This window comes from Hibiscus syriacus, unplaced genomic scaffold, assembly GCF_006381635.1.
Source record: "Hibiscus syriacus cultivar Baekdansim isolate YM2019G1 unplaced genomic scaffold, ASM638163v2 tig00000218_pilon, whole genome shotgun sequence".
Lineage (NCBI taxonomy): Eukaryota > Viridiplantae > Streptophyta > Magnoliopsida > Malvales > Malvaceae > Hibiscus > Hibiscus syriacus.
The window spans coordinates 1,803,485-1,816,797 of NW_024061774.1; the positions used below are offsets into that span (position 1 = coordinate 1,803,485).

The 13,313-nt window shown below is 32.0% G+C and overlaps 1 protein-coding gene and 1 long non-coding RNA gene across 2 annotated transcripts; one reads left to right on the top strand and one right to left on the bottom strand.

Annotated features, from left to right (window-relative positions):
• Positions 1 to 717: 717 nt before the first annotated feature.
• LOC120150861 lies at positions 718 to 1,461 on the bottom strand. The gene is made up of 3 exons (XR_005518566.1): positions 1,405 to 1,461; positions 1,247 to 1,318; positions 718 to 964 (listed from the first exon to the last, which is right to left on the bottom strand). It is a non-coding gene; the product is annotated as an uncharacterized LOC120150861 (long non-coding RNA).
• Positions 1,462 to 7,094: 5,633 nt separating this feature from the next.
• Positions 7,095 to 8,945, top strand: LOC120156612 (methyltransferase N6AMT1-like). Its single transcript, XM_039167944.1, has 3 exons — positions 7,095 to 7,196; positions 8,017 to 8,174; positions 8,281 to 8,945. The coding sequence occupies exon 3, from the start codon at positions 8,295 to 8,297 to the stop codon at positions 8,805 to 8,807; it is 513 nt and encodes a 170-aa protein (XP_039023875.1). The 5' UTR covers positions 7,095 to 7,196; positions 8,017 to 8,174; positions 8,281 to 8,294; the 3' UTR covers positions 8,808 to 8,945.
• The last annotated feature ends 4,368 nt before the right edge of the window (positions 8,946 to 13,313 follow it).

The window sequence follows — 13,313 nt, forward strand, 5'->3', positions numbered from 1 at the left end:
CTAATTAATTAGGACAAAGCCCTAAGAACTGGGAGGGTAACCATACACACACACACAGTTACATTTCATGTTTAAACACAATTTAAAAGGAATTTTTTAAATATAACGAATGATATTTAACTAATTGATCGACTAATCCAGATTAGGTACTGTAGAGATTCATTACGGGAGGTCTCTCTCAAGTCCCAACCAAGTTTACTCCATTTATAACGTCAGAATTTTCTATCCGAACAACCCAATAATTGGATAGTTCTGTTGTACAACGACCTAACCTAAGGCAAAGTTTCGGTGAGTTTTGACATAAAATGTTATCATGTCCAACCTAAAAAGTTATATAATTAGTAATAATTTCAGTTACAATTGAGAATTTTACATTGTCACAAATTTTTACTTAAAATGTTACATGATTATTTTAAAAATTATACAATTGGTAATAATTTCGGTTACAACTTAGAATGTCTTGACAACTTTTTAGGTTACAACCAAAATAAATATACAATTTACATGATTTATTATGGAGAACGTAATATTTTTGGTTTCAGCCTAAAATGTTACTTAAATTACTCTAAAGAATTACGCTCTTGATAATTTTTTGGTTACCACTGATTTTTATCTTTTTAACCTTACATTAATCAATTGTATTTTAGAGACTCATCCTCATAATTACAGGCTTCTTTGAATGGCATTTTGACCTCTATGAGCAATAAAAGGTGACAGTGGATTCATATGAAAGGTGTTTCTTCAGCTAGAAAACAGGATAGACTTGGAATTTTAACCTAAGAAACATGATATTAGTTCACAACACAGTGAAAAGTACAAGTGCAAGAGTGCATACTCCATGATAAAACCCATCTATTGTTCCTTCCTTGCCATTTTCCTTTATGGATGAAGTATGCATTTCCTCATCCTTTCCTTCAACCTTAGGATCTTCGGCCTCTTTCAAACCCTCTTACACATCCTGCAGCTGCAACAGTTCCAAACGTTTCAACCGATGCGCAGATTCCAGTTTCTAAAGGCATAGACAATGGTGCAAACACAAGTAGCATAAGCCTATGTTACTCGGACATCAGTGTGCTGGATACAAGCACACGTTCAACTTCTTCTATGTATTTTGGAGGGTCATATCCTAATACCACATGTCCGAATATGTGCTGAACACAAGTGTCAGATTTGAGTACTTCATGGAAAATGAATCTGAAGCTAACATAGGTGTAAGGAATGTAACGAAAGTTCAAATTAAGCTTACCCCTAAGTTTCTTAAGCTAGCAGTAACATCTTCATGTTGCTGATGTAGAGTGTTCCTCAGTTCTTGAAATTCCTTATTTGATGAATGAAAAATTTAAGATAACTTAAAAGTCCCCTCGTTTCAGAATGAAAAATCTTTCTTTGAAGAGAAGAACTTACTGTACGGAGTTGCTCCACTTCAACGTTAATAAGTGTTTTCTTCAGTTCACTCAGCTCCTGCAAGAATACATGCAAATTAGCCTAACAAATGAAGCCATTAAAAGGTATTATTAATTGAAATACCTAACTAAAACTGCAATATGACAATCAATTGCTTGATTATAGGTGTTCTTAGTCAAGAATCAGTTCTTCCATCAAAATTTTTCAAACAATGGCACAAATCTTTAGATCCTTGGTCTCAACTGATGCTACTGAGACAAGAGAATAAGAGCCGGGCACCGGATAAGAGACCAACAACAAGGTGTGCTCATTCTTTAAAAAGTTTTCATATAATTAGAGGATCATACATTTGTAACTCCAAATTTATATCCGAATATATGTCGAGATGCACTCCAATGGAAATGAAGAATTTGCAGAATTCAACCAACACTGGTCTCAACCATTCAGAAGCAGCAAGAGGAAAAACATCAAATCAGAAAGATTTATCAGGAAATCTAAATTTATATATTGTTATTATATCCTAAATGGCCTATATTTCTCTGAAGTAAGCTCACTGCTAACATGTTGGTAACTATCCAAGAATTCAATGAGCTGTGAAAGACAAAAATAATATAAGTAAACTCAACATTTCTTAATTCAATTGCAGTTTCCTACAATAATACAAAGGAAGAAGGTTTTAAACCAGGGTGCTTGGGTGTTTGAAGCCAGATTTTTCTCAGGAAACAAGAATTGGATTTTGATGAACTGAAGCAGGGTATCAAATAGCATTCACGGTCACGTTTTCGGTCGCGTCGCATTTATCGCAGTTACGAACATAACGGATGCCATCGCGTTCACTGCTGGTGTCGCGGTCATGAATTTTTTTAAATTTTGCACAACTTATCTTAAAACATAATAAAAATAATTATAATTATAATTATAAGGAATCATTTTTAATGATTTTTAAAATGTTTTCTAATCGAAATTGATATATATATACTTTAACTAAATTAGAACTAGACAAGAATTACAAGAACCTATTGGCAATAATTTCATTTTGTTTTATGTGATAATCATATTAATCAGTGACCAGAATAAATATTCAGTAAATTTAGGAGGACATGAAACATGAATATTACAATTCTTAATGCATAACAAATTGAGGACTAAATGTAACAACAAAAATTGATAAGGCCAATCGAACATTTAACCATAACATAATAGTATACAGGGTGACTAAAATGTAAATATCGGGAAATTTAGAGCTCCGCGCATAAAATGGAAACCTTGTATTTAGTGATTAAATTAAAAGGTTACAAACTACGAATGATCGATAAAGTAGTTAACCTAAACACCCAAAACGTATGCCTTCCCAACCTTAAACGACGTTGTTTTATGGGTTTTATATAAGCCTAAAATCATGGCAAAAAATGGCCCATAGCCCTCATTTGTTTATTTCTCTTTGTTTTCACCAAAAAAGGAAAAAAAAATTCTCTAAACTCTCTCTTCCTCCCTTGGTCGAGACACCCAAACTTCCCTCCTGCCAGAACTCTTGATACAACCCTAAAAACAACCCTTTTTCCTCTCCTAAACCCAAAAATATCCACTATTTGACCTCTAACCCCTCATCTCATCCTAGATCTAGAGAAAACAAAGAGGTTACCTTGGACGAACGACAATCTTCTTGTTCCAGTGATGAAGAAATCGAATCCCTTTGAAGGAAAAGGTAACGTTCTCCACCTTTCATTTCCCTCTTTTCTTCTTTTCTATTTTATTCTCTCTTTTTGGTTCGAATAGTGTCCTTTTTTCCTTCAAAAAGCCTCCGGGAGTCCGACACCCGTATTCTCCAAACCAAGGAATATATTGCAGCAGATGTTGGTTTTTGTTTTTGTCTTGGAATCACGGTTGAATCACGGTTGTTGCATCCCGTTATCGATGCAATCTTCCGTTTCTCGTTAAATTGCGGACGTAATCGACCGAGATTGGTGTGAATCCGTGACCTACCGCAAAAATATGAACACCGATTTTGGACGGTGACGCGACCGTAATATCACAGTCGCTGTCACATTTTCGGAACGCTATTTGATACCCTGAACTGAAGTTGTGTCCCTTCATTTAAGATTTAAATTCTTTGAACCTCAAATAATAATAATAATAATAATAATAATAAAACTTTCTAATTTTATACTATCAATCATTATAATAAGTATAAATGAATCGGTTAAGATTAAAAATTAAAATAAATATTTTTATAAAAAATAGATAATTTAATAATCAATTTATTCATTCGATGATAATATTACAAGGCGAGTAAACTCGACTCGATTCAAAAAAATTGTTTTTCTTTCAATTTCGAGTTATTCGAGTCAACTCAAATTATCAATTCGGTTTCGAGTTTGAGTCGAGTTGAAATTTAGAAATTTTGAATTACTTAAAAAAAAAAAATTAACTCTATATTTGACAGTTTTACTATTTAGTCATTGATTTCATTATTCCTTAATTTCTCCTTCATCAAGTGTATTTTACTAAATTTGAACCTATGCTCTTAACTATTGTAGAATATATATGTACTTTCATTCATATTTTTGATAACAAATTTTCTATTTTACAATTTGGTCCCTCAATTTTTTAATTTCCTTATTTATCATTTTTTTCTCTATCAAATTTGAACCACATTCTCATATACCACTATAAATACTATGTAACTTCAATTCTTATTTTTTACTAAAAATATACTCTCTTTTTTTAGACCTTTACTCTCTTTTTTAGACCTTTAACATTACATTTTACTCAATTTGATCTTTTTGATTGCAGTTGTTTGCAAATTCTTTCTTCTAATCAATTCCTTAACTTTTTTATACTCTCATCAATATTTTACCCTCAAAATAAAGAAAAATATAATATTGTGAATACATTTTATAATTTCAGATTATATTTGATATATTAAATAACATTATAGTGTAAAAAAAAGAAATATATATATATCTCATATGATTAGATAAAGTCGAAAAATTGGAATCAATCCTTACCATAATACTATAAATAATTAATAAAATTAGCATAGAAATCCAAATAACTCAACTCAAATTTCTCAAACTCGACTCGAAATTTTAAGTTACGTTTGAGTTGTAAAATACTACTCATCAACTCTAATAACTCAATTTTTTTTACTTAACTCGATACAATCGAATGCTCAACCATTTTAATATAAAATTTTGTAGTTTTTATACTAGCTAGGTAAATCCAATATCATAATAAAATACATTATTTTATTTTTGGTTTAAAGATGTTAACTTTTTGGGAAAAAATTAACTAATTCTTTGATTTTTTATCTAATTAAATCTTTAAATTTAATAATTAATATGATTCTTTTAGGAATAAAAATCATCATTGATTATTGTAATATTGATGTTATAGTAACTCACATTGAATAATAATAATAGAAAAATGAGTTTAATTGATTTTTTAAAAATATTCAAAGGCTTAATTGATTTTTTAAAATTTAATAATTTATTTATATTTAATTAAAAATTATTTTTTTAATTTTTCAATAAATTATAATTTTTTATTTTATAAATTCTAATATTTTGATTTTATTTATTCTTTTAAAACTTTTAATTATATTTTTAATATAATTTTTTTTTAATTTTTAAATATTTAAATATCTTTGATATTTTATATTTAAATATTAATTTTTACCTAAAAATTAAATAATTCTTCAAAATTTAAAAAAAAAAACTAAATCATTATTTTTAAAAAAATTATACATCTCTATCACGTCATTATTCACGTATAAACTTCCATATCAATATGTAGATAGTCACGTCAACAATACCATGAATTGCTACATCAAACTGTAAACTATTAAATTAATACAATAACAATTAATAATTATTTTTATCTCTCAGAGAGATACAATAATTATTTTTCTACAATACAAAGGCTTAATTAGACTCAAAACGAATTTAGGGGTTTAATTTTTTTTTAAGTTTTGAGATTTTTTGAAATCTTAATCCTTATTTCTTAAAACTTTCCCAATCAATGGGGTTAATTTCACAATATTCCTCAAATGATGATTAAATTATAAACTATTCACAAAATTCAAAACATTGTAATTGAGTCTCCAAAATATTTTATAACGAGTTAAATTCAATTTATCCATACGATAGGTATACACTTTTTAATATGTTCCATATGATCATGCTAACGAAAGAATCTAATTGATATAAAATTGATACTTTTAGGATTGGATTAAAGTATTTTGAAATTTAAAGATTTTGGAATAAAGAAATAGTTTGAAGGCGTTTAGTGGAATTGACCCTTAAAATTTCAAATCTTTAAAGAGAAACTAAATCAGAGACCACTCAACTACAATCTCCTTTTATTTTAACCATCGTTTTTAAATTTTTGTCAATCATGTCATCCACCTATTTAAATGCATTCGATCAAGTCACTAGTCGTTAACATTTAACGGAGGAGGTGACGTGGCAGTTAAATAATTTAGTATAATTATATATTTGATCCTCAATACTTATACATTCTATCATTTAGTCATTATTTTAATTTAACTTATTAAATTTAATCCTCCAATCAAATAGTGACACGTGTCACTATAATTAAGAGTTATTTTTATAATTTAATATATTAATTTAATTATTTTTATCCGTACTAGCAAAAAGGAAAGGAAAATGGGTGTTGTAAGATTCGAACCTATACCAAATATAAAACTTGACAGCACAAAACTACTAAATTAATATTATATTTGGTTAAAATTCAGATAGAAATTTTATATATTTTAAATACTATTTTATGCGAGATTAAAATAGAAATTAAATTTAAGTTTTGCACATGATTAAAATCGATTTCTAATTACACATTTTAATTATAATCGAATAAAAATTAATTAAAATAGAAATGATTTGTAAATTTTTAATAAAAGTTAAAATTATTAATCAAATTAAAAAGAGTATCAAATTTTAGATAATTTCTCTTTTAATCTCGTATAAACTATTATTTGAAATATATAAAATATCTATCTTTATTTTAATCAAATAAAATATTTGCTTTAGTAGTTTTGTGCTGTCAAGTTTTATATTTGGTCTAGGTTCCAATCTTACAACACCCATTTTCCTCTCTTTTTTGCTAGTATTATTTTAAGTATAATATATATACATTATTGTGTAACTTACAACCTATTTGATGGCCTAGGCTAATTGGTAAGATTGCATGTTTCATCACTAGAAGTCCTGAGTTGATTCCTCGCAGCCCTCATGATTTGCTTCTCTTTGTGATTTGTTTTCCATCCAATCAGATGGTGTCACGTGTCACCATTTGATTGGAGAAAAAATATTTAAATTAAATATAAATTAAATTAATAAAATCTCTCTAATGATATCGTGACACATGTCATCATATAATTAGAGATTAATATATTAAATTAATTTAAATTATGACCACTTTGATAGATTATGTAAGTAAAAAGGACTAAATGTAAATTATATTAATTTTATTAACTAACACGTCAACATTTATGTTAACTGTTAACGGCTAGTGGCTTAATTGAATGCATTTAAATAGTTAGGTTGTCTTATTGATAAAAATTCAAACATAATGGTCGAAATGAAAAGAGACTATAGTTGGGTGGTCTGTGGTATAGTTTACTGATCTTTAAAAAATGGGTTTCGATTTTGATTTGGCCGACCATTGTCACACTATCTTTTCTCTATTTCTTTCTTCTTCTTCAGTTGGTTCTTTATTTTCCGGACCAAATTTGTGGGTATTTGATCTCTTCGGATTGGGACAGTGAATCTCAGGTTTGATTTCTTCACTCCATTCTAGCTTCTTACAACTCTGTGAAACTGTTCTTTAGTTTATTTCGTTAAGACTTATTTGTTAGATCAGAAGTTTTCTTGTTTTTCTTATCAAATTTGTTCCTTTCTTGAATTGGATTGCTTGTTTTGCACGTCGTATTGTAATTGTTTCATTCAATTCAATTGGATTGTTAGGGAAATCCCCGTAATCAAACAAAGACGATCGTTTTTAGGGTATGTTTTGGCCATCAAAGTTTAAAAGGAAAAGTAAATGAATTTCATGGAATTTATTTTCTTTTATGTTTGGTTGAAAGGAAAATAGTTTGATGATAAATCTAATTAAGGGAAAGTTAAGGAAAGTACTGCAAATTTGCAATAGCTTTTATTTTCCAGTTTAATTGAAAGAAAAAAAATGGTTGAACAAGAACAAGTGAGAAAATTTTTCAGGAGGGAGCAGCTTATGCTATCCCCCATTTCTCAGATTTCTGTTTCACGTGATAAGATTAAGCAGAAAGACTGTTAACCACCGTCAAACACTTCCGGTCAGTATGCCTGGCGGCTTCCGGCCTGCTCGTTGAACATCAAAATTTTTATTGGAGATTTGATGTGAATTTTGGAACCATGTAGTACATCAGTTGATCTCTATTTCTCTTTGGGTTTTTTTCCTCGTTCATTTTTGAGTTTGATTGCCACCACCATTCATTCCCATTAAGCTTCCCTTGATTGTCTGTGTTGATTTGTTTTCGAGCTTTCGAAGATCAAAAGTTTGATATTGGTTGTTTTGATGATTTAACTATAATATTGTTGCTTATTGTTTTGCCAGGGAATTCCTTGGAGATGTCTTATAAAACTGCCCAGATTCGTCTTGTGAGTTCACATCCCGAGGTTTACGAGCCCTGCGATGATTCGTTTGCATTAGTCGATGCACTTTTGTCGGATCGAAAACACTTGTTGGAGCATAAACCGGTATTGTGCATGGAAGGGTTGTGGAAGTGGTTATGTTATTACTTCTTTGATACTTTGCTTGGGGATGATGCTAATGGAGCTCAGTTTATTGCAACTGATATCAATCCTCATGCCATTACAGTAACTCGGGAAACAATGGAAGCGCATGGAGTTCATGCAGAATTGATAAATACCAATATCATGTCAGGGCTAGAGAGTCGTTTGGCTGGTTCGGTCGATCTTCTTGTTGTTAATCCACCTTATGTGCCAACGCCCGAAGATGAAGTTGGTCGTGAAGGGATTGCCTCAGCATGGGCAGGAGGAGAGAATGGTCGAAGTGTGATCGATAAGATTTTGCCTGTTGCGGACAAGCTTCTGTCGGAACGGGGTTGGTTGTACATGGTTACTCTTACAGCAAATAACCCGTCACAGATATGCCGGCAGATGATGAAGAAGGGTTATGCTTCGAGAATTGTTGTCCAACGATCGACAGAGGAAGAGAGTTTACATATCATAAAGTTCTGGAGGGATATTGACTTGGAGGTGGATGCAAACAATGGTGTGATGAACAGCGAACCTGTTTCTCCGGGCATTTTGCACTCTGTCCGTTCGCAGATCCAACGTTTGTTGTTCTGGGGAGGTAGTGACATTAACGCCGGCACCAATTGAATCTATGAAAGCGAAGAGAAGTTTTTGACCATCTGTTTTTTTTTTGTTTATCTTGTGTGGAAACGATATTCGAACCCCTTATTTGATAGTTTGACACTGACCAAGCTAAGCTAAATATAAGGTTTTGAATTCGAACTCGAATAGCTTGTGATCATGTCTCCGACATATTGATAACTTGGAGTTAGACTCGCTTGTTGACACCAACGGGCAAACCCCAAAAGATTTCTCATCAAACTGACCCGAGATTGGAGGCAGCCAAACGGCAACTTTCCTATTCCCAAAAACACAATCGTCTGCTGACACCATCCGGCAAACCGCCAAGATTTCTCATCAAGAGAAGTAAATTCTTTGAAATCCTTGCACCAAATCAAAGCTCGCATTTTCACGTAAAAAGTTAGATCCTTAAAATTGGTAAAAAGACCTTTTCATTCCTCGCTAGCCACAGGCTCGAAACGGCTGCTGCAACACAATCTTCTTTCGCTCGACCATTGTGCGTGGAAGCAAAATTCAAATAGTTCATCGGTGTTGCGGGGATTCGGCAAACTCACGTTCCACCATCTGCAGAATAATTTTCAAAAGAAAGCGTCCTAACGAAAACATGATCGAAGCTTTTGATATAAACCTCACACGACACGCAAAGGCATTGATTTTCCATCAACATTAATCCTCGACTCCTTAGGAAATCCTTTGTAGGCACCCTATTTCATTTCAGTCAAACACATATTTTCCTTTGATCAGAATAATACTACCACTAATGAAATTGTCTTCCAGCTGAAATTTATTTTTATCCCAAATTGTTAGGAGCCGCCCCCTGGTTCTCCCCACTGCTTCAGCTACCTTAAAAATAAAAAAAAACATCATCGAACCGTAACCTCCTAATTTCTAATTCAGATAATGCCTCGTTTTTCATTTCTTGAATAAAAACCACTTCTACCCTATGGTCACTTATAAAGTTACGTAATGTTGAGATTTTAATATCAGAACCCATACTTGGAATATTCCAAGAAAATGTTTTCATATCCGATCCTCCTCCCTCACTACGGATGCTAAAAAATCAAAGATTGATCTTCGACTCTTCTACTGAAGCTATTTCCCAGATAATTTCTTCTTCTGGCCCATCAAATCATATCTCCAGTTTTCTGGGTTTTTTTTGCCCATTAGGGCAGGCGGCAACATTATTTGGCTCAATAGGGCACCCCATAAATTATTTTAAGATTTATGATATTTTTTAATTTTGGGGCAAATATTTTAATATTTACTTTGGAACTCGTCACCTCGACGTGATGAGTTCTATTAAAATTATTTTTTAAAGATTATTAAGTGTATTTTTCAAAAAAAAAAAAATACACGTTCCTTAGATTTAATTTTTTATAGCCTTTGTTGATTTGAAAAATAACCGTTAGAACTCGTCACCTCGAGGTGACGAGTTTCAACTTTCATTTTCTAAATTTTAAAATATAAATAGGAGTTGGGTTATTATAGAGTTATAAGAGAAGAAAATATGGACTTGTGGGAAGAATATTTCAAGCAATTTTCGGAAGATAATCTTTGGTCAGATTACTCTTCAAATGATTTAGATTCAAGTTTGTTTTCAGATGATGAGTGGGTGAAAGAATCAATAAAGTCTATCAACATAAGAAGTTGAAGAGGAAGGAGGAAGAAAGAATAAGAAGGAGAAGTAGAAGAAGAAGAGAAGAGGAAGAGGAAAGAAGAAGAAAGAAAGAAGAAAAGAAGAAGAAGAAGAGAAGAAGAAGAAGAAAGAAGAGAAGAAGAAGAAGAAGAAAAAAAAGAGAAGAAGAAGAAGAAGAATGACGAGTTAGTAAGCCGATGCAGCAAACGACTCATCAAAAGGAATGTGAATAAGAAAAATAATGTAAAAATCGAAAGGAAAATATATTTATTTTGTTGAGAAGATGTTTTAAATAAATGTATGAATCTGACCCTAGTAAGCGTTATTGTTTGCAATTATATATGAAACGTAAAAAACTAAAAAATTATCATTGATATTTGTAAAATCGATACAAATACGATTACAAAGGATTTATCGGTCTGCTCGATATCTTGGGAGATATGGACAATGCTTCCTATTGTGGCCTTCACCTCTACAGTGACCATATAGCTTAGACAAACCTTGCTCTCTTTGAGGGTCTTCCATATCAGTATGAATTCGAGTAGATTCAGGACGACCCCTCAACTTCCTGCGTAATTGCAGATTGGGCTACTTTTCTTTAGAGACAGTAGGTGGCCAATATGCATTGTTCGGGAGGTTCTTGAACTCGCAACTATATATGTTATGTATAATATGCAAGCTATAACAATCATCAGCGTAAATGTATGGGTCTATATTCACATGCATACATGCAGCAACTGCATGAGCGCATGGGTATCTGAAGGCTTGAAATCAACTACAATAACACCATCTTCTATTCAGATTACCTATATAGGTGTTAGAAGTCCCATTCTCCTGTGGTCAAATAAGTTCTTGGACAATATAATCAGATTCCAGTCTAGCGAAATTACGAACATGCATTGATGTTGCCTGACGTTGATTTTTGTTCATTGCTTTCTCTAGATATGGAGCTCAATTTCTACCTTCGTTGGGCATTGCCTCTACTTGGGAAATTTTGTCTGCCAAACTTCACCCAACCTGAAGTATGTCTCCCGAACAATACTTACCATCGGAAGGTTTCTAGTCCCTTTTAGCACAGAATTGATACACTCGACAAGATTGGTTGTCATATGACCGTAACGTCGACCTTGATCGACATATGACTGTGCACATTTTTCCCGAGGCCATTTATTGCAATAAATAATTCACCGTTTAAACTACTTTTCAGAGGTCATTTATTGCAATAATAATGCACTGGTTCAACTACTTTTCAGAGGCCATTCAATGCAGAATTCAAGCAACTTTTTCGGAAGCGGGTGAAAATAGTGGTGCATTGTCATCTTCTACAACGTTCAGTGATATATCAACTCAAATTAGAAAGCTTTTCAGAGTTGAATTATCACTTCGAATAATAAAAAATGTGTATTTTACCAAGGCCAAATTATCACTATTTTACCTACTTTTCGGTGCTCATCAATGCACCGTTTTAGCTACTTTTAGAGCTCATTCAATGCAAAATTCAAGCAACATTTCACCAAATTTTCAGTGCCCATTTAATCATCTTCAACAACTATTAATACGTGTTAGTTGAAAGCCATTCAACTATGATATTGAAGCAAAAAAAAAAAAAACTATAACACCTTCAATCTTTCACTTTCAAAGATTGAGTTTTTTTTCTCAAACATGTCAACTCTTTTGTGCAACTATTTTTTACGATTGCAAATATAAAACCATGTGTTTCCCAAAAAATATCCAACTATACGAGTTGAAGTTTAGTATAGAAACAAGAGTTCTACTTGGAAGTAGTAGAAGAGTATCTTCCACATATTATAAATTTCTAGTATCATGCACGATGTTTCATCTAAGCGATGATGTAGACCTTGTTGGCATGGTTGAGACATATTTCTATCACTCTTTGTCTAATGTCGATTTGTTTGTAGAGTCCGATGATCTCGACCTTGCTCGTACCATTGAGGATGTTGATTTCAGTTTGAATATCCCACTAACTCAAACAAATGACCAAGAAAAAAACAGAGATGATGGAGACCCAGAAACATGATTCAAATTCGTACGTGAATGACAACAACAAAAGAATGAGGAATTGAAGAACTTAATCTTCTTCTGACGAGTCTACTGATACGAAGATTAAAACTTCTTAATTAATATTGCTATGTTAATGATTTTACTTAATATTTATGGTGTTCGTAAAATTATTCCTATTTACGTCCTCATGTTAACGTACTAAGTTTGTAGTTTTTTTTCCTTTTCAGCATAGTCTACGACATTTTGGAGAGCAAAAAAAAAAGCAAGGAGCACGAGTTCCTCGTATTTTTTGGAAAAAAATACACCTAATAATCTTTAAAAAATAATTTTTTAATAGAATTCGTCACATCGAAGTGACGAGTTCGCACTGAAGAAAATGCCGTAGATCCCAAAATAATATCTAGGTGTCCTATTGGGCTAATAATGTTGCAGCCTGCAGTAATGGGCCCAAAAAACCCAGTTTTCTTTTATTTGGAGTGCGAGAGTCCAATTGTGTTATGACGAGTATTTGAGGCTATTGACCACCGTCTAGGTTGCTAATGACATGATCCTTAAAGAGTTGAGACATTTTCAGTCTAGTTGTACGTATATCTAAGACAACATCATAGAAGAGGATATCATCATATCCATATTTACTTTTTCATGTTCTTTTTAATTCAAGTTATCTACGTTTCTTTGTTTAAAACTTTTCTTTGACTCCATGGTTACGTCTTTGTTGATATGAGCTTTCTTTACTTGTATTACATCTACTAATTTATTTTCTTTTCTTGTGTTAGCGCAACAAATGGTTTGTGTACACACTTTCTATTACGATTGTTTCGTATCTTTATTGGCTTCTTCGAGGGTTTGTAATC

Excerpts from the sequence above, each read along its gene's own strand:
- LOC120156612 (XM_039167944.1), top strand. The coding sequence starts at position 8,295 with ATGGAAGCGCATGGAGTTCATGCAGAATTGATAAATACCAATATCATG.